Source organism: Papio anubis, chromosome 13 (genome assembly GCF_008728515.1).
Source record: "Papio anubis isolate 15944 chromosome 13, Panubis1.0, whole genome shotgun sequence".
NCBI lineage: Eukaryota > Metazoa > Chordata > Mammalia > Primates > Cercopithecidae > Papio > Papio anubis.
This window is the reverse complement of record NC_044988.1, coordinates 70912109-70938781: the sequence shown is the minus strand read 5'-3', so window position 1 is coordinate 70938781 and position 26673 is coordinate 70912109. Positions and strand designations below refer to the sequence as shown.

At 37.2% G+C, this 26673-nt stretch overlaps 1 protein-coding gene across 1 annotated transcript in view; it reads left to right on the top strand.

Annotated features, from left to right (window-relative positions):
- Nucleotides 1-26673, top strand: part of GRIN3A (glutamate ionotropic receptor NMDA type subunit 3A) — a 163178-nt gene that overhangs the window by 40745 nt on the left and 95760 nt on the right. The window contains exons 2-3 of the mRNA XM_003911427.5: nt 9466-10070; nt 25194-26241. Of these exons, the coding sequence (XP_003911476.2) occupies nt 9466-10070; nt 25194-26241 (1653 nt within the window). The remainder of the gene's footprint in view (nt 1-9465; nt 10071-25193; nt 26242-26673) is intronic.

Below are 26673 nucleotides of genomic sequence, written 5' to 3'. Positions count from 1 at the left end.
AGAGAATGTCTATAACAATGATTTTAATATTCAATAAATTGTAATTATCTTGTAAATCATCTGCCTGTGTATGTTCCTTCAGATGTTACTTAATTTGACCAAAATCTAGGTAGTGAATTAGGAACTAAAATCAGTCCTAGAGTAACATCTTTATTCTAAAAGTTCTTAAAATTCAACAAATAATCTTACTCTTTATAAGAAACAGATTAAGAAGTTGGCATCAGTTTTGAAAATTATATCTAACTTTAATATCCTACTGCAGAAATGCCTCTTTTATCCCTGACTGGGTTATTGATTCCACCATTCCTACTGTCCAGGAAACAGATATGCATTATATCTTCTATTTTTATAATATTCTCCGCTTCATAAAGCACTTTCACATGCATTATATCATGTGGTCCGCACATTGCTCTGAAGTAGTTGTTTGACAATTAATATTATTCTCCTTTCACAGTTGAAAAATGCAAGTCCAAGTTCCCCACAAGAGTCTGGATCTCTAATCTAGTCCTCACCCTCCTCAATGCTGCTAAAGCTGGTCTATCTCACTAGGGGATAGTCTCTGATGTATTTTACTCTCATGAAATGAAATTGTAACATGCTAGGTATGCTTTCTCTTTAGCTCAAAGCATATTAAAAGAGACTGCAAGGGAGTAATGAAGGTAGGTACAGTGACCTAGCAAAAGGGATAGCAAGTACCTAACACTGGCAAGAAAGAGAGAAAATGCATTTTCTAAAGAGGCTCGAGAGCTCCAGCATTTCCACAAGCTCGGCTCCACTTGGTTCTGACGACATGGAAACCAGTTGTCTCTCTAACCCCTGAGCACATTATGGTCTGGCTTCCAGGCATAATGACTGGTGTTGACATCAGAATACTATGAGTCATTGGGAAAGGATCAATTACACCAGCACAAAGAAGTTTGCTAATGATGATTAACAATAGTAACAATAAGGCTAATATTTACCAAGCACCTACTACATGTCAGGCATGTGATGAAGCTTCCTTAATTGTCAGATTCTGCTATCACATTTCCAACCACCTCCTCTCTTTCCACTCATCTATGGTCCTTTGACCTCCACCTGCAAACTTGGTCTTGCTCCAGTAACCAGGGCTAGTCTAAAATGTAAGCTGGAATGAAGGTATTTGTCTCAAATCTAAAACTCAAAAAGTGCACCACCATTCCTTTTAGACTGGCTCAAACTGGGGGCCTTATTTCTTGTCTACTACTGTCTTATTCCTAATCTGTTCCTCAATTTGTTTCCTGGTGCTGATAATACTGCCCTCTAGATTTTAAAATCCTGAAAGAAAAGACCGTGTTGATTACTTTCACTACTGTAGTCTCAGCAATAAGTAGCCAGTGCCTGACACAAAATAGGTGCTCAAGTGCTTGTTAAATAAACTGAACGCACCACCACTCTAGCTCTTGCACATCAGGTCAGTGTAAACTTCCTCATCTCAGCATGGTCACCATCATTATAAACTACCACTTTCTGGGTAGGACTGTGCTGATGCTTTGCATACATGATGCTATTCAATCTTTGTAAAACTTATAAGGTAAACAGTATCATTTTCATCAAACAAAAGAGGAAAATGGTTTTCACAAGGTCTCACATACATAATTGGTAAATCGAAGAACAATAATTTAAATGAAGATGTGAGTTACTCCAAATAAAGCCACCTCCTTCTAGACGCTCCTCAAGATTGCGGTGAATTTCTGAAGTTCTGACCGAGGTTTTGGACTTCACTGATTACTAATAGTCTTTCATTATGTCAAATGCCCACATTTCTAAGGATTATCTGTTCTTGGATTACCCTTTCCCATGTTGAAACATCTTGCCTAAACAGACTGCCCTCCTAAGTCACCATATGACTAAATATCTTCTGTATCCACGCCCTTTGATCAAAGCTCTCTCATTCCCAAGTATGTTGGTGGCATTTTTTAAGCCCCAAAAGTTGTATTTGTGTGGGGCATAATGTATATGAGTGGGTTGGAAGAATAGGACCCAGAGAATGAGTGAGTCAAAGGCTTTCAAGATTACCAAGGGTTGGGTGAGAGAAAGTGTAACCATACAGAACGAAAGGCAGAAATGGGATAATGTATAGATGAATGAGTCAGGTATTAATAATTAGGTGGAATTATTATGGGGAAAACATCCATGATTAGAAGCTTGGTGCAGGTAGCTTGAGTGATTATCACGCATCAACCTGTTATGCTCTGATACTCCTTTCTGTAAATCATCCTGGGGCTCAGAAAGATTAGTTAGCTCAAAGAATGTAACATGCATGCTTCTGCTATTTCTTCTGCCTGAAGACATGCAATTCTTTACCCATGGCCTGGTATGTAACAGACTTTAAAATAATTTGTTGTATGATTAAATAAGCTGGTTGTCTTTGAAGACAGTAGTGTTGTGCATGCCAGCACTTTCTTCTAATTGTGTCTACTCTATTTTAAGAAGTGGGCCCTGTTTCAGATCACCAAACCTCTCAGGCTTTCCAACACTGCTGCAATGAAATAGACCATACCTAGCATTGCCAGCAATATTATGTCAACTGCATTGCAGATTATCACTGTTATGCAGTAATAATCCTGCCTTCTGAAGCATTCATTATATTGTACTACTCTGTTATATATTCTTTAATATATCAGCCACTCAAAAATCCCGAGGGATATGTGCTAAGATCTTTGTTGACATCCCCATACATGGTGGTTGAACATAGTCTAGATTATAGTTTCGACCATGAAATTCAGTAGAATTGAAATGAAAACTTTAGGTGAGCTTTTCCAAACTTGCTTACTCTACCAAACACAAAACTGATGTCATTAATTATGCAACTATCATTCTTTTTTAAAGTGCTGTTCATGAATAAATACAAGTTTTATCATTTCACAAGAATTGCTACACATGGGAGGATGAGTGAAGAAAACAGTTGGGAAGCCACGTGCACATTGGGCAGCAGGCTGGAGCCCCTCCCTGACTCCCATGGCCCAGACACACAGGGAATGTCATTCTAACTCATGCCTCAGACATCTTAAAAATGGCTTTATTCTGTGGGCCTTTAGGTTTACTGGCAAATAATTGGAAATTATTAAATCTACAAATGTCAAGGATCTACTTCATATGTTCCTCTTATCAAGTAGAGGGAACAGTATAGAATAATGGTTAAAAGCACAGGCTTTTGAGTTCAACAAATTGGGGGTTTGAATCCAGGCTCTATTTTTTTTTTTTTCTTTAGACAGAGTCTCACTCTGTCATCCAGGCTGGAGTGCAGTGGCGCGATCTTGACTCACTGCAACCTCTGCCTCCAGACTCAAGTGACTCTCATTCCTCAGTCTCCCAAGCAGCTGGGATTACAGGCATGCGTGACCACTCGGGGTTTTTGTTTTTTGTTTTTTGTTTTTTGTTTTGTTTTTTGTTTTTTTTTTGCAGAGACGGGGTTTCACCACGTTAGCCAGGCTGGTCTCGAACTCATGACCTCAGGTGATCTGCCACCTCAGCCTCCCAAAGCACTGGAATTAAAGGCATGAGCCACTACACCCAGCCCAAGCTCTATTTCTTTGTAGCTGTGCCACCTTGGGAAAATTACTCACTTTTTCTAAACCTTGATTTTGTCATCTATTAAAGGAGGATGATCATTGCAGTCACCCCATGAGGCCATTGTGAGGATGCAATAAAATAATATGCATAATGCACTGGGGACATCAGTAGGTATTAGCTCTTCATTTGTATAATTATTATTAAATTACAATTTCTGGGCAGGGACTACACCTTATGCTTGTCTGTGTCCTTAATGTAACCATAAAAACAGTTAATTTCTTTAAAAGCCTGGGCTTCTAAAGGAATCATCTTTAATTTTCAGAAGAAAAAGTCTTCCGTATAATATAGGTCAAATGAGATGTGTGATAATGAGAAACAGAAAATGTCCCGCAGCCTCTTTGGCTGAGGAGAAGTGATAGCTGTGTAGAAAGCCTGTTCTGAGCCTCTCCAATGTATTTAGTAACCAGCAGATGGATGAAAGGAAGGAAATCTCATCTCTGGTAAAAGTAGTGGAAACATTATACTCACTTGAGCTTTCTGGGCTTTGACCTAGCTCATTTGGTTCCCCTTGCCCAGGAAAATGCTGAGAGAATTGTGTCTTTTCTCTTCTCTTAAACCCAGCCCCGTCACCTCTTTTATTCTGTCAGGGAATATCTCAAAGCTCTCTGGCAAACTCTTTACTGCAGGCAATCCTGTTTTTGAAACTCTTACTAACCCACAAAATAGCAGAATCTGTGCTCTCTGAGAGAACGAAGATTGATGAGGGATCTCCGGGAGTTGGCACCAAGAATTCCTTAACTTGCACGCTGAGTGGCACTGGAGCTTGTTACCAGAGAAAGAGGAGTTGGGGGCATGGGGAAGACTCTACTGTGAACATAGTATCTCCCAAATAAACAGCCCCTCCCAACATGATACAGAGCACTTCTGTTTTCCTGCTAAGAAGTTGGTGTAATTTATGTTTGTAGAAGATATCTATTGCTGAGACCATTGTATGAAAATAGACATGAGAAAAGAGAAGGAGCAAAAACAAAGAAAAATATTGTATTGCACTCAGTCACTTCCAACAGTGACTCAACTCTAAGTCAATTGTAACAGCTACTACTTATGGGCCCTCACTCTGCGCCAGGCACTTGCCATGCATTCTCACATTCTTACATTTAATTCTCAAAATGAATCCATAAGGTAGGAAGTAGCATTGTCCTCATTTGAGAGATGAGGGAGGTATGACTCAGAGATGCTAAATGACTTACAGAAGGCCACATCGTGCATAAATCATGGAGACAGAACTTAAGCATAGGTTGCCCTGACTACTAAGTCCTAACCACTATACTGCTTCTCATAAGAGAATAGAAAAGCCCAACTGCTGAAGAAGACAGTGGCCCCACCAGCAAGGAGAACTTGGAACTTAAGGACACCGTGGAACCTGCTGAAGAGGACAATGCAGAATCACACAGGAAATATAGAAGCAGGTGGCGGCTCCAATCATTTATCTGAGACTAGGAAGATAGTACCCAAGTCAAAGAAGAATGGATGGTCAATGAGACTACATTTTTAGTTAAATGTGTTTACTTTTATAAATCATTATATATATTTGCCTATTTAGAGATCAATTGTTTTCAAATACATCTCATTTTTTAAGTCACAATTAGAGAATGCTTGTACAGTACAAATACTCGTCTCTCCCAACCTCTACCAATCATAATTACTAAATTAATATTTCCTAGTTTCTTCTCCATCTCCTAGTTTTGCCAGACCCTATTATTTCATTTACAGTAATTTTCATGACTTCTAGTTATAGGAAGTGTTTATTCATCTAGTTAGTTACACATTGTCCATCTCTCATCCACTATAGAGACAACAGGAAATGCCATGCAGAGGTCTTGGCTCACAGTAGGAGCTTAAAATTATTTCTCCTGATTGAATAAGTGTTCTGTAAAGGATTCTATTTCCTTATTGACTAGTAAATGTTTTATACATTTGGCGAGCATTAACTCCTTGTCTACCCAATTTATTACTAATATTCTCTTGTTTTTCATGTTCCTTCATTTTTTATGATAGGTGTTTAAAACTAAAAATAAGGTGTGCTGTGATAATTTAATGTTTTCCTTTTATTATTGTAATTTCTGATACATATTTACCTATTTGGTGTATCTTTTAATGATTTGATATGTACTTTTAGCCGTTTAATGGCCTGGAATATATTTTTAATATGTGATGTAATGAGAAATTTAATTGTTATTTTTCTAACTAATCTATTTTCTCAAATTCTGATCTCCTATATCTGCTATTTCCTTCCCTATATCTTTATGATGTTAATTTATAACATAGTAATTTAATATATTTAATTGGCTTATACATTAGCATTTGCTCCATTTATTTACCTATTAGTGCTTCCCTGTTTTAATTATTATTGCTTTATAAAAATTACATTTTCTAATGTGTTCTAATATCCTCCAAAGCAAGGCCTATCATGTTCTTTTTCCAAATATTTTTTTACCACTCTTGCCTGAATTTTCTGTATATGGAACTTTAATATTTTACAGTCTGATCCATAGCAGGTTAAGCAATCTTCTCCACTGAATGATTCTCTGATACTCTGAACCAACTTCTTGTTGACTCCTCTCTCCCTGCAGCTCTGCACTTACTTGGGATTTCATTTTATGAGTGCATGGCAGCATGCACATTCCCCAGCCATATTTCCTGCCGTATGCTTTCGGAAATTTCAGGCTCTGAAACAACATCTAAGCAGATTACAATGGAACAAAACCCCCAAAATCAATGGAGTAGAGTGGAATGTCATCTCCACTAGAAATGAAGATTCAATTCAAAGTATAGAAAAATTACATCTGAAAATCTTTCAAATTACCTACTTAGCTTGACATATATGGTTTTGTGTATACAACATGAATCATATTATAGCTACATTAAAGTATGTGATAATATAAATAATATGCTATAATATAATAAATAGCACACTTATTTAAGGGAATGAGAATTATCGGTACTACTTAAATTCATATTTTCTCCCTCCCACCTCTCTCTTCTAAACCTGTTTATTTTAATGTATATAAATTGAATGCAAGGCAGTTTCACTCTATCTGCATGGTAGAGACAGGCTCCCTGCTTCTTGGGTTATTCTGTTTCTGGATCTCTGATTTAGGAGACAAACAATGTGGAAACTACTTTTTAAATCTTTATATCTTCTTTCAGGCCACGAGTTTGCTCTTTTGCAAACAACAAACCATATGTAAGACACAGATTTTCCTTCTCAATTTGACTCAATAGGTCTTGTTTAATTTTTGTCCTGGATTTTTGACAAAAATTGTACTATCGGGCTTGAATTTTTGGGTTTTAAGTTTTCATACTCTTGTGTGTGTATGTGCGCGCACGTGCATGCATGTGCATATGTGTGTGCCTTTGTCCTTATATGGGGAGAAATTGGAAAACACTGCATCTGAGGCTGCTAAATAAAAAATATATCATTAGATGCTTCTAAACTAGTATTTAATACTTTTCTGAAGAAATATGTCTCAAGTTTGTGTAAGGATTAACTTCAACATCTGGAATTTCTCAGTAGAGTTGTTTGCAGGGGTGAGTGTGATTATATGAATTAATCATTATCCATTGTGGGGGTCTTCGGTTCACTCACATGTCTCCCTTTCTCATGCCAACTGGATTTGTTTCTCTGTCTAATACTAAATGCTCAATATGATTAGCTAATTCAACTTCCTATTTAATAAGAAAGCAACAATTTCATCTCTGCCTCTTAAACCATGCTATTGATTTTTAAATCTGTCCTATGAGTGATTCGGAGTTTATGGTGCAGGAGAATGATATGGTCATATTTGTATTTTAGGAAGAAAACTGGCCACAGAATAGGGAGCTGAAGCCAAGAAAACAGTTGGGAATAATTTGTTCCTGCTAGCTAAATATAGAGCTTGCTTGCCATTGCTTTTTGCTTCTAGAAGAGGATTAAGACAGATGAGGAAATAAAAAAGGAAGAAGGAAAGGAAGAAAGCTAAAAGAGGAGGGCAAAAGAAAACATGGGAACAATTTATATGAATCAAAATGAGGAGTAAGGAAATGAAGCTTCCATTTCTCTCACCTCAAGATCCTGGTGGCAGCTCAAGCCTGGACACCCAGAGCTACCTATTGGATCCTGTCTCCTGGTTTTTCAGACCTTTCTCTCTTTTGCCTCTCACATCTGATCTTGTCACTAAATCCTTTTTAATTTAATTTTATTCTATTCTATTTTTGAGACAGAGTCTCACTCTGTTGCCCCGGCTGGAGTACAGTGGTGCAGTTTTGGCTCAGTGCAACCTCCATCTCCCAGGTTCAAGCAATTTACAGCTAATTTTTGTATTTTTGGTAGAGACAGGGTTTCAGCATACCAGCCAGGCTGGTCTCGAACTCCTGACCTCAAGTGATCCTGCCTCGGCCTCCCAAAGTGCTAGGAGTACAGGCACAAGCCACTGCGCCTGGCCAATCCTTTTTAATTTTAAAAAGACCATTTTTCATTACCCTCCCTGCCATGAACAGCAGTAGAACCCTTAGCATGTAATCAAGATCCTGAGGGGCTTCTAATTCCCCATCCCTGTTGAATGCTTCCCAATGACGATTTTTCCAACTCTCTGTTTTTATCATAACAAGCTTTGCTCAGAAGCTTAATTCGGAAGGACAAAAGACAAATTCTCAGAACAAATTTTAAGAATAAATCTTAAGACTCCATCCTACCTACCATCATGAGTACCTATGGTCATCGTTTTCCTCCTGTAAACCTCTGTGGAATCCTCATTTTTTATTCTACACATATCAAAGTCCTCTAAATCTTTCAGAGTTGAAAGTACAGCATAAATTCTATTTCCTGTTACACATTTTTTGGAAGGTAGGGACAGGCCACACTTCTTTGTTTCATACAAGGACTTGAGATTTTACTGAGAAAGCCTTCCTCATTTCTCAATGCATATTATTGAATGTTTAGCAAGCTCTTAAAAACAATCCAATAGTTCCCAAAAGAAACATAGTTAGTTCAACTCCACCAATATTTATTGTGCCCCTAACGTATATAAGACATTGTGCTACACATTGTCTGGATGTCAGATGCTTGCTCTTGAGAACAACAATTAACAAATGTATTCATTGGAAGACTTATTTCTACTTCAATTATATGATTAATAATTTGTGACTTTTCAAATAAGATTCCCTTCTTTCATGAAGTTTGTGAATTCCAAAAGTAGGAAAATTGTGATAGAAGTTACATAAGTGTGTTTAATGGCACAGATTTCACTCTTCACTGCACGAATCCATGTTCAGAAGATACTGAAAAGTAATCAAGCCTTTAACATTGCACTACACACTTAGTCTTGATGTATGTATTGAAAATTATTCTGTACTTATTAGAAGTGTCTTCCTCAAGGGGCTGGAAGTTTAGGAAACTATGATGCATCCATCTTTCACATCACCCTTATAAAAACACCTGCACTCTGCTAAGACTTCTCTACCATTAATTTTAAAAGGAAGCAAAAGTAATTTATTCTCATTACTGCATATGAGATGAAAGTTTAACAAATGAGATCTTAATAGCAATACCAAGAAATGGGAAGCCATAAAGGAGACTGCCTATAAGGCAGTAGACACACTTGACAAAAATCCTAAACCAAATGTATGATTGTGTTACTTCTGATATTTACACCAAGAACCATCTGCCCTCTGGTACTCTTAGCAAAAATTATTAGGAAAACAGTTGTAAGGAATTAATCGTTCCATTAGGCAGGAATCATAGTTTTCCAAAGTATGGGAATTTTATCCCAGAAGTATGTGAATATCACAGTGAAATTAAAGGATTAAGCCTCATAGGAAAGCAAAAGTACCCTATGTTAAAGTCTTTGGTCAATGCTTTCTAATTCTTCTTTTTCATATCTTTAAATACAGAATCCCCTTCACCTACAACTGAGTTTAGAAAATTCATTAAGTTCTGATGCTGATGTCACTGTCTCAATCCTGACCATGAACAACTGGTACAATTTTAGCTTGTTGCTGTGCCAGGAAGACTGGAACATCACCGACTTCCTCCTCCTTACCCAGAATAATTCCAAGTTCCACCTTGGTTCTATCATCAACATCACTGCTAACCTCCCCTCCACCCAGGACCTCTTGAGCTTCCTACAGATCCAGCTTGAGAGTATTAAGAACAGCACACCCACAGTGGTGATGTTTGGCTGTGACATGGAAAGTATCCGGCGGATTTTCGAAATTACAACCCAGTTTGGGGTCATGCCCCCCGAACTTCGTTGGGTGCTGGGAGATTCCCAGAATGTGGAGGAACTGAGGACAGAGGGTCTGCCCTTAGGGCTCATTGCTCATGGAAAAACAACACAATCTGTCTTTGAGTACTACGTACAAGATGCTATGGAGCTGGTCGCAAGAGCTGTAGCCACAGCCACCATGATCCAGCCAGAACTTGCTCTCATTCCCAGCACGATGAACTGCATGGAGGTGGAAACTACAAATCTTACTTCAGGACAATATTTATCAAGGTAGGATGCAAAGTCTCGGTTATATCCCTATTCATAGGGCTGTGACAGAGAGTAAAATTCCCCTATCTGACCCCTTTGCGGAAATCTTGACTCTGAGTAGCTTTAAACTTTAATAATATTTCTTAGAGGATTTCTGGTTATATAGGCTGGTATTTCATGATATGCTATCTGTAATTTGATCTACAAACTTGTAAGTACATGGTACAGTGGGAGTGCTCAATTCTGCTTTAAAACTTTGGTGTAGCATCTTACTAGCTGCTGTGTTCTTGGAAAGTTATTTAAAAGTTCCAAGCCTCAGTTTTCTAACTAGCAAAATAGAATAATGAAGAGCTTGGTATAGTATAATAAAGATACCATGAAATTTATATATGAAAAGTACCTAATACCATGCTTAGCTTATAGTAGATGCAAAATAGATGTTTCTTTTCCTGCCCACTCTTTTCCATATCAATAAAATTAATCAAATTTCTCTAAATCTATACAAAGAAAAAAAATCAGTCAAGCAAGAAATGGACTTTTCTCTCTCCTCCCTGGCCTTGATGCTTAAGGCAGTGTAGAGTAGTAAAGGCAAACACTCTTGAACTCAAGTTCAGACTCTCTGAACTTGAAGTTTAGCTCTGCCACTTACTGCTTGAGTGACTTCATCAAGTTACTTAACTTCTCTGAGCCTTAATTTCCTGTATTCTATGTTCACTTATGTAAAATGGATATAACAGTAGATCCTATTACCCATAGAATCATTGTGATTGATGATTGATAGATAGATAGAGATAATAGATGATAGATAGGTAGTAGACAAACAGGATACATTAGCAGAACTAAGAGTTCCATGAGAGTATTATATATATACATTTGTATAATATTAGTTATTTGTTTATACATTCATAATTATATTTGTTTATTTTTAAATTAAATACCTTTCTGCACCAGTTCCTCATATGATTCAGAAACTAGAATGAAAATGTCCATTTAAATTAGAGAATAACACATCATATGGAAATGGTTTTGGTGATCCCCGGGAAAAGGGGAATATCCTTAAAGAATATTTCATTAGGGCTTAGACTTTCTTCTGAAAAATGATCACCTATGGTCAGAGAGGCCAAATCAGAAGATTATTATTTCTTCAAAGATGAAGTTTTCCCTGTAGACTAGGCCCTGTTTCTAGGCCATCCTGGAACAGTGGCATCTGACTATGTTGGGGACTATAAGGCAACTTCATAGCATCTTACCTTTAAAAAAGACATGATAAAAGGTCAAGGGGTACGAATAATTGTACATTTAATTATATATATGTATAAATTGAGCACCTACTATGTACAAGGCAATATGCCAAATGCCAATGTAAGGGAAAAGTGAAAGACTGAACAGAACCTGTAAACTCCTTAAAGAATGTTGTTAATAAAATAAAATTATTCAAATATATTTACTACAAATCTATTAATAAAAAAATTGGATGTTCTATCATCATCGGAACTTTCCACTTTTCCAATATTATATTTTAATTTCCACAAGATTAAAATACATGCATGTTTTATTTTATAGCCACTCTCCAGATTTAATCTACTGTTTGCATGCTAGCACATAATTAAGGTTCAGAATTGTATCTAAGACAAGAAACATTCTCCTTTACAACAAACATACAAGCAAAGCTTTGATTTATAATTTCAAATAGTCATTGTTTTGGAAGGACAGTCATAAACAGCAGCCAGGACAAACCACTTATGAAAACTACATTGAGTTGCTTAGCATCTTTCTGTCTCATGTAAAAAGGAGAATGCAAGAAAAATGATTCTGTTTGAATCCTAAAAACATTTAGAAACTACAGAGAAGAATATTTGTTGACTTAAGTTGTGTATACCTTAGGGTCTCATTTTACCAGATCAAACTGATCTTTCTGGCTCCTCAAGATTTAATTTATATTAAAATTACATTCTTCCTTCCACAAGGATCCCATGGCATTTTGTATATAAAACTATATAATGGCACTTGGCCCATTCTATCATCATTATTTGTCTGTGTGTCTGACTTCTGAGCTAGAATATAAATTCTGTTAAGTGGAGACGCTGTTATTCAGCCTTATCCAATGCCTAGCATATAGTAGGCATTTAATAGATATTTATTGAAATTGACATAGAGGCCGGGCGCGGTGGCTCATGCCTGTAATCCCAGCACTTTGGGAGGCTGAGGTGGGCAGATCATGAGGTCAAGAGATGAGCCCATCCTGGCCAACATGGTGAAACCCCGTCTCTACTAAAAATACAAATATATATATATATATATTAGCTGGGCATGCTGGCGCATGGCTGTAGTGCCAGTAGGAGAATTGCTTCAACCTGGGAGGCAGAGGTTGCAGTGAGCCGAGATCACATCACTGCACTCCAGCCTGGCAAGACTCCATCAAAAAAAAAAAAAGAAAAAGGAAGGGGAGGGGATTGACATAGAAAGAAAGAAAAGTAACTTTCTGTTATATTTACATCCTACATCATCTGTTGCTGTAGAAGAAAATGGGTAGTTGGTAGATATTGTCTAAATTAAGTACTTTTTTAATGTACATAAATACTTACTGGATGATTTCTGTTTGGTTTTCTTTCTCTCTCACTTGCTCACTCTCACTCTCTCTCCTCTCTCTCTCTCTCTTTCTCACTCTCTCTCTCTCTCTTTCTCTCTCTCTCCTTATGGTGTGATGTTAGGTTAGGTTAGTATATAACCTCTGCCCTCGTGGCTATTTGTTCCACAAACTTCGAAGCTATAAAAGAAGATTGTGAGGTTTGAAGCCCAGCAGTAATTTACAACGGGTCAGTGACAATATTTTCATCAAGATGAATGTGTTTGAGAAATGAACCCAAAGAACTTCAGGAAGTATGCCTGAGACTTTTTAAACTCCTGAGGGATACAAGCAAAGAGAAAGTTTGAAAAGTGTTCAGGAACAAGTCAACGAAAATGAGCAAAACCCAAGAAGGAGACTTTATAATGAATAACTGAAAAGCTGCCTTAAGTCATAAAATATCTGTGGATTTTCCATCATCCTTATTTATTTTGTTTAATACAGTCTTTTAGAAAGTTAGTTATTCTCAGTCCATAATTCACATCTGCATACAGTAATTTTCTTAATTGTTCTTAAATTTTGTAAGGCTGACCCCACTTCTTCACTGCATAATGAAAGTTGGGAGGATAATGAGCCATGAATAGCGGATGTCAGAGTTATGCAAGTTTTCATTTCTCACACAGTCACTTTCAGTTTGGGCTGACAGAACTGTTAACATCTTGAAATGTTAATGAAATCACCAAAAACATGGCATTTTCAGCTAGGCTTTTAGATTAGAAAAGTCGTTTCTCATGGCAGACTACATACACGTAATTACAGGTATTAGAGATTTTATTCTTCCTAGGTCTCCACATGCCAGAGCAAATGTCCATCATAACTAAATGCAGACAAAACATTCAGGGACCAAGTTCATAGCATGATCTTCAACAATCTTCAACAATATATTTACAAGTTTTTTTTTTGTTTTTTTTTTTTTTTGGAGACGGAGTCTTGCTCTGTTGCCCAGGCTGGAGTGCAGTGGCATGCAATCTCAGCTCACTGCAAGCTCCATCTCCCTGGTTCACACCGTTCTCCTGCCTCAGCCTCCCGAGTAGCTGGGACTACAGGCGCCCGCCACCAGGCCCGGCTAATTTTTTGTATTTTTAATAGAGATAGGGTTTCACCATGTTAGCCAGGATGATCTCGATCTCCTGACCTCGTGATCCACCCCGCCCTGGTCTCCCAAAGTGCTGGGAGAGGCATGAACCACCACGCCTGGCTACAAGTTGTTTTTTAAATGTTAGTTATTTGGAGCAATTATTGGTGGAATATTATTTTGAGAATACCTTTATGAGCACATATGAATGGATGTTTTTGCCCAGCCAATGACTGATGTTGAACTACGGTGGGGTAGACAAAATGAAGACTTGAATTCTGATGTTTAGGAGCTGACAGTCTAGTGAATGAGGTCGAAATGTAAGTAAATGGTTATAAAACAATGCGATGTGTGATTTATAAGAATAGAGATATATTTGGAAATACAGAGGAAATAATTAACTCTTCTCAGAGATTTGGTGATGAGGGAAAAACACTGGAATTGGATCCTGTAGGTTTGGAACAAATTCACAGACAAAGGAAATTACATATGCAAATTCACCAAAACCTGAAAGATAAATTTAGTATGGCTGGAGCATTATTTGCATATGAAAAGGATTCAAGATGATTCTGGAAAAGTAGTGAACTTTATAATATACCACACAGAGCTTGTATGCCAAGCTAAGGCATTTGCATTTTGTATGCAGAGCGATGTCAGCTGAATGGCAGAACAATCGCCCTGACATATTTATAAAAATCATAATCCTGTAACAAATTAACCAAATAAAGTAATATAGTATAAAAGCCTTGCAAGTAATTTTTTTTTAAACCTTAGGATATAAGCATTGTTTTTATTTCTCAAAATTGGTTTCAGCCTTGCCCACATTTACTCCCTTGCTGCATTCCGAACATCGGACTCTGGGGAAAGTGAATAGGAGTTTTGAGAATTTATCTGCTGTTCCCAGGATTACGATTTGCCCATGCTTGCCTAAAGGCCGTAAGTGCTAATAAATTCATTGTTCCTGCAGAGAAAGCTCCATGGGTTGGTCATAATCTGGTCATGAGCACTTATCTTTTCTTTAAGAATTCCAAGAGTCTGGACACTGACAGACCCCTTGTTCCTCTTGGCCTAAGAAGTCCCTGACTCTTTGACTAATTAGTCATAGTTCTGATAGTTTATTCTAGCTTCTAATTGGGATGTAGAATCCTCCCTTTCTTCTTTGAACAACTTCTGCAGTTCTGTTCTGTATCCCGTGAGAATTGAATCAAGTAGGCAGTGATTAATTCATTCCTTTCTTCACATATATTTGCTGAAGTTAACTAATATGAGGTCAAACCCTTGTCTGGAGACACAAGGAATAGAAGGCAGGAGGCCGTGCTGTCAGGAAGCTAGCAACCCCCTTCTGTTCTTCCACCAGGAGAAGACATACTCATCTAATTATTCACAGTTTTATCCATTTTCCTTGACCTGGCTGTTTGGTTATTACTCTTCACTGGGATAACACCCTTTATACCAGTGATTATACTCTGCTGGTGCTGGCATTTCTAGGCCTCCCTCCTCAGTTGACCCTGAATTATGATTCAACACACTAGACACTCTTTTCCCTCCAAACTATGTTTATCTTTATGCTTACACAGTCAAGCAATATCAATACTCACCGGCCTTTTATTAATAATAAATGTTTTAATTATTGATTCTGCATATATTGTTAAGAACCTGTTATGTGCCAGGCATTGTGAAGAATTAGAAAATCTTCAAAAAAATGATTCAAACAAATGTCCATTCAAAAAACCCAACGTATAAATTAATAATCATCACAATTTATTCCTGAACATTAGCAGAGTTCCAGAAGAACTTGAGGCTGAATGCTATAATTCTAATTTTGGATATTCTGTCCACTGTCACTATAACTTAGTGGCATTGTGACCATGTTAAAGTTATTGAAATGCCATAAACTTTAATTTCCTTAACTATAAGGATACCTATCTCAAAAAGTTAAGTAGTATGCCTAAGGTCATTCAGCCAGTACTTTGTAGGGGAAGATTTAAACCAGTTTATCTAAATCCATATTCCAGGCTCTTTCAGAATTAGTATAAGCCTTCCTTAATTGGGATCCTATCACTTTTAAATTTATGTTCTTTCAGCCTGAAGCTATGTAAATCACATTTGCATACAGTAATTTTCTTAATTATTCTTAAATCTGTATAAGCATTCTTGTCCTAAGGACCTCTACCAAGACAAACTGGTTAACCCACATGTTTCAACATGTACTTAAAAGAAATGCAGTTGCATTAAACATGGAAGCCAGGGGTTGGAGGCTGCTAAACGCTAGCTCCCTGGAAGCCCGAGAAGAACACATTGCTTATGGCTGATCCAGTATATCCAACTATTACTCCTAGGTTAACTTTCTCTGCTAGACCTACTAAGGTGTTGATACTTCTAGAGAAGACATGTTTTGGTTCATGAATCTCAGGGATCAACACTTAAGATCTGTATGTTCAGATGTTTTCAATAGGAACCCTTGTGAGTGGAATCATTTGGCTGAAAACCTTTGAAATTGCCTCTGCCTCCGGGCCACTTAAGTCATGCCAAGAGATGAGTCTAAAATTTTCCCTAAGTCACCAGGGGGCGGGGGCGGGGGTGCTCACATAAGGGACTCTGGAAAATGTGTATTCTCTCAAGACTCTATTTTGGTGAATACAGGTCAAATTTACTTAATCTAGGATTCAGCAGATTTTAAACTGTGGAATGTTTCCTAATTAGGAGAGCTTCCAAGCTTTTATGTGCCTAAGAAAGAACTATATTCTTTGTTGACTTTTTCACTTTATATGCATCTACTGTAAAATCTGGAAATCTGCCAAAAAGCATGAAACTATGCAGAGCAATACTGAAGCTCTACTCTGATTTTCAGATTTATCTCTCAAGACCACTTCAATCTGCATACCCTACAACCCTTAGGATAGATGTTTGACTGGTAAATACTGCATAATGTCTTACTGCCAGGGTTATGCCAAGGCAATACTTGAAGGGACATCAACACCTTGGCTAGCCCTGGGGCCAGATCCAAAGAGCCAGAATGAATTGAGTTGTGATGTTACACAATGTGACCAGGAACAGTTCAAGGGCTAGGCAGAGATCATAATTGTATAGAAGAGTCAAGATTCATACCAAAAAGCAAAAGTTAAGGACAATGATGTAGGTGTATGGAATAAGTCAAACTGTTAGGTAACATATCAGAGAAGAAAACACAGAGAGAAAAAAGTGCCAGCTTGCCAGTTACAACACATGGAAGCAAGAAAAAGAGATTACCATGTCTGTGTGTGTGACTTCTTGATGTAGCAAGTCCCTCATACACACCAATAGTAACACAGCACAAAACATGTATTAAATGATGACCCCACCACATAGATTAGTATTGTTCTCTTCTTGGTGAAAACTTCAAGAAAGGTAGGAACTCTCCTTCCACTGTACAGTTTCACCTATAAATAATTGAATTTTGCAGATATTGATAAAACATAGACCCAAATGATTCAGATATGTGTACATATATGTTTAATATATTACTAAATTGCTGTTGACCATTAACTGATAGAAATCATTTTTAAAAGATGAGCCTTGTATGCAATTTTAAAAGATGACATAATCAGGGATTATAGTGTGCAGGGCCTTCTGTTCTGAGGATGGAAATTTAGCAATTTCCAAACCCTATTAAACTCCTTCTCATCAGAGAGGTTCCCCATTTAACTAACGTCAATTTTTTATACTCTCCATTATTCAGGAAGAAAATGTATTGAAAGTTTAATCCTTCAAACAATTTGTAAATTACAAATGCAAATGTTTCCTGACTTAGTGAGCCCCATTCTTCTGGCAAAGTGATGAAGACCACTCTAAGAGATACATGTCTGATTTGAGCAGAAGACATGTGTTTAATTGCATTTACCCCAAAACATTACTGAGCAGTTACCCTGGCCAAGCACTGTGTTGTGCCTAAGACTCAAAGATGACTCAGTGCGGTAGGTACTTAGATAATCTAACACTGAAGCCTCTTTTAGCTTGACAGCCTGCAGTGTTATAAAGCAGAGCAGTGGGGAAGGGAGAACAGCAATTCTGTAGAAGATACTGCTCTCCAAATCTGGAGGTCCAAATCCATGCCTTTGAGGACCTAATAATCTAAAATGTCAAAGATGAGATAAATAAACTGCCAAATTCTTATACTTTAGGATAGTAAGAGGACAGTCAAGGAGTCATTTTACATGTAAGCTCAAGAAATCACCCACATTTAATGTTTAATTTGGAGATCTGTCCCATATGTGGAGAAGAAAATCAAACAGAACTGGACCACAGATAAGCTCTGCGGCTTAAATAGACAAACTCATGTTATCATAAAAGGAAGGCAGATACCACAGGGCTCGACTTGGTAAAACAAGCCACAAAATGAAAACTGAACTAGTAACAATTCGCCATCAAGTACAGAAAGGTTCCCTAGGGCCGTAAGAAAAGGGAAAAATGGTAAAAGAGACATAAAAAAATAAAGGAAAGTAAACAGATGGATCTCAGAAGGCAGCGGGAAGGGAGCTGGAAGGGCGACAAACAGTAAATTAACTAACGATGGTCAAAGAGCTGTTTGAGACAAGATCTCCCACTAACAGGACAGAGTATTTGTATTTACACTATACAAAGACCACTATAAAGAAAAGTGGGAGAAGGAGGGAGAGAGAAAAACATAAAATTCAGAAAAAATAAAATAAGAGAAAGAGTATTAAAGAAATAATGAGCTAACTGTAGATGAACCCACATGCCAGAAACAGTGAGAATACTGGAGGGAGGGGAGCCAAAGGAAGAGATATACAATGAGAGTAATTTAGGAAATCAGAGAGTTTAGGGGAAAGCCCTGAAAAATTAAGAAATATACACATGGAAAAATGCAAATGTAGACTATGTATAGTAAATAATTCAGATAAATGGAGGTCTGTGGACATTATGAAATATCAAAATTGGCTGTAAGAGTTCTAAAAGACAATCCAAAGAGAGAATAGCTTGGGGCTCTTGAATGAAAAACAGCAGGAAAAAAAGACTACATAAGTGTGAACTTGTGACAAATGCAAAAGTGCAGAACTCTGGAGAATGTGAGTTTTTAATTAGAAGATTCATCATAGACATGAATCACATTAAGAAAAGATAGGATTACTGAACATCTATCTCAAGTTTCTCCTTCTCCCAGAAAAAAAAAAAAAAAAAAAGGAAAAGGGGAAGGTTTAAGAATATTCCTTTGTCTCATATGAAAAGGACTTTACTGAGCTGGATTTTCTACTACATGGCAATAGTTGGTAGATCTAAAGCTAAATTAAAAGTAACCAAGAAGCAAATATTTAAATTCCATGTATAGGAGCAAGTAATTCTGACAAGTAAACTCGGTAAACCTAACAAGAATTAGGTGATGCTGGTAGGAAGGGAGTTTGAGGGACTGTTACTAGTAATAATATTCTTAAAGATTCCTAATCAGGCAAAAGCAAAAAATCAAAAGAAGTTCTCACAGAAAAAAAAAAATTGATAGAGCTTTATGCAACATGAGCAAATCTTTTATTCCTCAGGGGAAAAATATCAAATATGATGAGATGATCATGGGAAAAGAAATTCAGCTTAGTTTTCAAGATATAAGAGAAAGAGGATATTGATATGTTTAATGATACAAAGACAGTTCCCAGGGGGAAAATTAATTTTAAGGCCTTGGAGCACAAAATAGATATTCACATAGACATATATGATTAATGGAAGGCAACGAATAGGGGGGAAAAGAAAATGTAATAGGGCAATTTAAGAGAAACAAAAAAAGAGAGGTAGATATACAAAGAGACAAGTTGATGAGTGAAAAATGATTGAAGTAGAAATAATATATGATCTATAAATAACTAAGTCATGAAAGAAGACACATGAGGATGGTGAGGCATTTAAACAACACAAAAGTAGATTAATATGTAGCCAGAAATGAAGGCTGAAAACAATGGAATTATTTCAGAGCTATTTCCACAGCAAGAAAAAATACAAATTCAGAATAAACATAAAAACATAATACTAATAAAACGTAATGTGTCAAATAAGACAAGAAAAATCAGGGGGGCAACAATTCTTAAAATCTCTAAGAAAAGGGTAACATTATTTGTAGTGGAAGATTTTAATTTAACTTTAGCAAATTTTAGAGCAAGTTACAAAAAGTAAAAATAGCACATGACTAATGTAATTAATACATTAAGATAATTAATGTATTAACTGCAGTTAACATTTCGCAGAGAATGTAAACCCATTTTGATTGGTACATAGAATATTTACCCAAAATGACAGTATTTCAGCATCCAAAACAGGCTATAAACTTAAGCAGTAGATTTTTATATGTGAAAAATACAATAAATCAAAGCTCAAACCATTTAAAAAAAAAAAAACCCTCCTATGTAAACATTGTGTCCAGTCTAATTCCTACACGTATTATCTATTTATCATATGTATTCTGTCTCCTTCAATAGAATATAAGCTGCATAGATTGTGGTCTTACTTCACTACTACATCCCCAGTACCTAGGACAGTGCCTGGCACATAGTGAGTATTGTGGAATAAATAGATGATTGAATGTGTGATGTGTTGCTCTTTTTATGATGAATAAATAAGAAAATACTTTAATTAGGATGTCAACATTTTGCATATAAATATGGCTTCTAAAATATATCTTAAATATATTAAATATTGATCTTGCTTATACTGTGAACTGTCTCAAAAACATTTTCTAAGTAATTTGCAAAGTGCAGATTTTATCTCAGCTGTTATGCAAATCAATACATATTCTTAATTAGTGACATATTGGGAGATTTTAATAAAGAAAAATTCATTAGTGAGCCTCATTCTTTTAAGGAGAATGGTATCTTGGGAGGTTTGTTGATATAAAAGATGAATACCTGAACTACTTTGTTAAACACTCACTAAACAAGGTTCTCACTCATAGAGTTAGATCCAGGCTCTTATCAAACCATGGCAAAGATATTGTAAGTGGTCTCTTAGTCACCATTTCTCTTTCCTATATGTGCATTTTACTTGCCTCCAGACCAATATTAACTAATGTAGATCTCTGTTAAAGTCATTATGCTACTCAGTAATCTTCATGGTTCCCCTTTTCCTACTAAAATAAAATCCAATCTCATAAAACAGGTACATGAGGCCTCTATAGTCTAATTTGAACCTGCTTTCCCTATGTTATTTTCTAATATTTTTCTACCCACTCTCCAATCAGATTATTATGCTTACCACCTCCTCTTACATTTTCCACCTCCTTACCTTTTTCTTCATAACATTCCTAACTCTGGAAGATTTGTTTAGAGTTCATATCCCAGCTGGAACAGTTATCTGATCAGCACAGAGAATGGCAGTATTATTGTTCCCTTTGATCCAGGCTCTAAATCTTTATTAAAGGAACTTAAGGTTACTATTTTATACCCATATTGCTCTATGGGCTTACATTGAGTTTATATTCAGCTAAATACTAACAGGTCTTATTTATATGACCTTCTGTCAAGTGGAGTTTCACACATTCTTAGTAAAGTTTGCAACCCTATGCATTTGGCCCTCTTAAATCACTGCTTTCCTTTTTGAAGACAAAATATCTCTTGATTATACCAGCTCCTCTCCATTTCTGCTACTGCCTTAGCCCTTACCACCTTAAGCCCTTTATGAAACTAGCAGAGAGAGAGTAAGAGAAAAAGCAAAAGAAAGAAGGAAAAAACATTGTTCCTCACATGTGGAATTATGTTCAGTCCCCTCCTCCTTCCAAACTATGTCCTGTATAACTAGCAAGGAAAAAAATCATTCTAAAATTAAATCTAATGACCACGTCTCGCCCTAGGCGAATTCCCCTCAGTGGCACCCCATTGTCTCACCGTAGCCTCAGATCTGATGTAATTCATTTCCCATCCTCATCTTCCTCCTTATTTTTCTTTTTTTTTCTTTTTTTTAAATTATACTTTAAGTTCTAGGGTACATGTGCACAATGTGTAGGTTTGTTACATATGTACACTTGTGCCATGTTGGTGTGCTGCGCCCATCAACTCATCAGCACCCATCAACTCATCATTTACATCAGACATAACTCCCAGCGCCATTCCTCCCCTCTCCCCCCTGCCCACAATAGGCCCCAGTGTGTGATGTTCCCCTTCCTCCTCCTTATTTTTCATCTCTTATCGTCAAACAGCTCGCACTCTCTGTCTCTGGCCTTTGTATTTGTATCTCCTTGAGATGATAACATCATTTCCTAGCTTTTCTTCCTGGCTAACTGTAATTCCTTCTTCAAGACTCAGCTCTGGCACTTCCTCCTCTATGAAGCTTTCCTTGGCACCCTATAGTAGAATGTGCGGGTGCACTTGCTCTCTGTTCCAGTGGCACCAGATTTACCTCTATCTTGATGCTCGTTATGCGGGTCTGAATTGCCTGTTTACTTTATCTCTCCCCAGAATTAGACTTTGAGCTTCTTGGGCTCCTTGAGACCAGTGAGTTTGTCTTTCATCCCTGTAACTCTAGTGTTGGAACAGTGCCTAGGAGTTTGTCAGTTTATGGTTCCAGTAAAACTATTCCTGATTTTTCTTCTTGTTTATCCAAGAAGAGTAAAGGGCAAGATAAAAAAGGAATGTGATAGAATTCAATTTAAGCAAAATCAGGATTTCAGCCTTTTGATATTTAACTAATATAGTGAGCATTTAAATGTTGCTATGCATTGTCACTCCATTAGAACAGGTGACTATAACTAAAGCTTTCATGAGATTATTTTGATTTACCCTTATCATAAGACCAAAAATGAAACAGGCACAAATAATCTGTCATAAATGGTGATTCTCTGGGACCCAATTTTTTGGAGCCAATAGTGAAACAAGCATTGGGTTTTCTGGGCTGGGAAAGCTGGAGACATTCAAGTCCCTATTGATTTGCCTTCTTTGGAAAATGACTGGCTCGAAGACAACTAGGCCTTGTCCCTCTATCATGGACATCTTAAATGTTATTTAATACCAATAATCAGGAGTAGGTTTTACTGGAATGACGGAGTTGTGTAATCTCTGGAAATTTTCTGGAGATTTCCAGTGCCTTTTTCTGAGATGGTTTAAGTATATATTTAGTCAAAGTAGGCTGTCAAGGGTCCATCCAGTTAAGAATCTATAATCATTAAGCCTCAAACATTCTTAAAATAACCAAGTATTCCTCTTTCCACAACTTCCTCTTTACTTTCCTGATCAGTAAATTGACCAGAAGAAATTAACCTACTTACTACTAACAGTCTATTTCCTATATCAGCAAGTGTGTGTATGTGTGTGTTTTAACAAATCTAAAAGTAGATTTCTTATAAACAAGTGTATCAGCTTTCCCTTATAGTACCTAGGTAATTATCCATTGATTAATCTGTATAGTTTAAAGATTTTGGCTCCTTCTCTAAAGAAGCAGAAAACTATTTCAAAGTCTAAGATAGCTGAGACTTCATTACTTGTTGCAAAATAGAATTTAAGTGTAGAGTCCCACTGGGGAGTACTAGCATGAATAATTACCATTACACGCAATCTTCCAAAATGAACAGTTTCACTGCATTCATTGATAATAGCATCTTCAAATGTGATTTACGTTTATATCTCTAATGAAAATTAGTACGTACTTCACACTTTCTGATTTTGCTATGTCCCTTCTGTGGTAACATAATGTCTTATTACTTCTATTTGCATTTGTAAATTATGGAGTAATATTTGTGACAGGCAATGGGTGAATATGTTTTGCTAAGAGCCTACACTTATATCATCTGATTTTTCAAAATACTGTGTTCCACTCTACATTTCAATTTAATTTCTTTTAATTTGAAATGTATCTTGAATAACTGCCATGGATTTATCATAATGCAATACTTTGTGTTTCCAACTTTTAAAATTTTATTAAAATTCTTGGAGAAAGTAACCTGGAGACAGCCTTGACTGAAAAAAACTTGAATGACATTAAGTCAGAGCTATCATATCTGGAATATTTGTTTCATGTTAGATGTAGCATGTGCTTTACATAAATTATTTCCAACTCTTGTAATGAAGGAAGTATTTTCTTTTCTCTATTTTGCTGGTGACAAAACTAAAGTATAGAGTTAAGTAAATTGTTCAAGGACAATGTTAGCAGGTGGCTAGGCCAATATTCAAATGGGGGTGGATCTGATGCCAAAACCTGGGCTTTTATTCCAACACAAATCTGTCATTAAGATGCCACAAGCTTATATGTTACCACTTATTGTCTAATCTTCCCAGACTCAAGAAAGACAGAGGCTATGACCAAGCCATATTAGTCTAGTTTTCTGTCTAGTCCATATCAGAACATATACTATAAGTGCCCTAGTTCACAGGGTTAGGAATCAGTATATTATTTAGTTGGTAATTTTCCTTTCTTTGGCTTCTGGTATAAGCTCTCTCTAAAGCCAGGGTCAATTGTTTCTGTCTAATGACTTGGAAGGAGGCTAGCCTGAGGCTATCCTTAAAACTGCAGTTGATTTATCATCTTTTTCTTTGTTCCATGGATGAGATCCAACATGCAGCTTCAACTAGCCTCATGGGGACAGATACGTTAATTGATTTCATTCTACAAGAAGAAACATTGGTAACAAGATTTGGCTATTTTCTGATGTTATGAATGCAGTGTTTAAGCAATTATTAAAGTATATGCAGGCCGGGCGTGGTGGCTCAAGCCTGTAATCCCAGCACTTTGGGAGGCCAAGACGGGCGGATCACGAGGTCAGGAGATCGAGACCATCCTGGCTAACATGGTGAAACCCCGTCTCTACTAAAAAATACAAAAAATTAGCCAGGTGAGGTGGCGGGCGCCTGTAGTCCCAGCTGCTCGGGAGGCTGAGGCAGGAGAATGGCGTAAACCCGGGAGGCGGAACTTGCATTGAGCTGAGATCTGGCCACTGCACTCCAGCCTGGACGACAGAGCGAGACTCCGTCTGAAAAAAAAAAAAAAAGTATATGCACACTTTTTAATCTGATTCCCTGTGCCAAATATCTAGATAGATAGATAGATAGATAGATAGATAGATAGATAGATAGATACATAAATACATAGTCAACAATAGAAGTAGGATACGTTAAAGGTGCTGAAAACCTCCATAGCTTGAAAAGTTGTGAGAATATGCAATTAACAGTTTACAACAGAAAATGGTTAACACATCTCTTAACTAGGAATTAAAACATTTGGAGTAAGAATAAGAGTCAAGCACCTGGCTAGAATATTAGAACCTGAGAGTGAAATCTCATTTACTTAATGCAGTAGGACTTTACTCCTATAATAGAGAATGAGTCCAGCTTATTAACATCAAAAGAAATTATAGGCACTGTCTTTTTAAATAAAAATTCAAATTTATTTTTATTAAGACAGGGAAGCAAAGATGAACACTGCTTCCTATCTTTGTCCTCACTTCTGTTTCTTAGTTTTTGCCTTTGTTCCTCTTTCCCAGGTTTCTAGCCAATACCACTTTCAGAGGCCTCAGTGGTTCCATCAGAGTAAAAGGTTCCACCATCATCAGCTCAGAAAACAACTTTTTCATCTGGAATCTTCAACATGACCCCATGGGAAAGCCAATGTGGACGCGCTTGGGCAGCTGGCAGGGGGGAAAGATTGTCATGGACTATGGAATATGGCCAGAGCAGGCCCAGAGACACAAAACCCACTTCCAACATCCAAGTAAGCTACACTTGAGAGTGGTTACCCTGATTGAGCATCCTTTTGTCTTCACAAGGGAGGTAGATGATGAAGGCTTGTGCCCTGCTGGCCAACTCTGTCTCGACCCCATGACTAATGACGCTTCCACATTGGACAGCCTTTTTAGCAGCCTCCATAGCAGTAATGACACAGTGCCCACTAAATTCAAGAAGTGCTGCTATGGATATTGTATTGATCTGCTGGAAAAGATAGCAGAAGACATGAACTTTGACTTCGACCTCTATATTGTAGGGGATGGAAAGTATGGAGCCTGGAAAAATGGGCACTGGACTGGGCTAGTGGGTGATCTCCTGAGTGGGACTGCCCACATGGCAGTCACTTCCTTTAGCATCAATACTGCACGGAGCCAGGTGATAGATTTCACCAGCCCTTTCTTCTCTACCAGCTTGGGCATCTTAGTGAGGACCCGAGATACAGCAGCTCCCATTGGAGCCTTCATGTGGCCACTCCACTGGACAATGTGGCTGGGGATTTTTGTGGCTCTGCACATCACTGCCATCTTCCTCACTCTGTATGAATGGAAGAGTCCATTTGGTTTGACTCCCAAAGGGCGAAATAGAAGTAAAGTCTTCTCCTTTTCTTCAGCCTTGAACGTCTGTTATGCCCTCTTGTTTGGCAGAACGGTGGCCATCAAACCTCCAAAATGTTGGACTGGAAGGTTTCTAATGAACCTTTGGGCCATTTTCTGTATGTTTTGCCTTTCCACATACACGGCAAACTTGGCTGCTGTCATGGTAGGTGAGAAGATCTATGAAGAGCTTTCTGGAATACATGATCCCAAGGTAATACTTCCTTTTACTTTAGCTTTCTTGATTGTCCATTATAATTCCATATGTTGTATCTTCTGCTGTAGTATGCTTATGTTCTTCCATCTAACACAAGAATATTCTCTCAGCCAAGTATAGAGGCTAGTTCAAAAGTCTGTTGCCTGGTTGAACTAAATATTTCATTGTTTGTTTCATAAATGAAACAAAAAGACTGAGAAGTTTCAGGGGATGTCTTTTCTAGAGTAGGTCTTTCTGATAGAAATATCTATTAATGCATCTTTTCCTTGTATTATTTGACCATCTGATAGCACACCTATCAGGGAATGGTCTTATAAGGTATTTTCACCCAAAGCACACCTTAAAAACTGATTAATTACTTATCTTGGGAATTAATAAAAATAAATTGGAAGATCCATATTTTAAATAGCAAAGAATCTTTTTCATCAT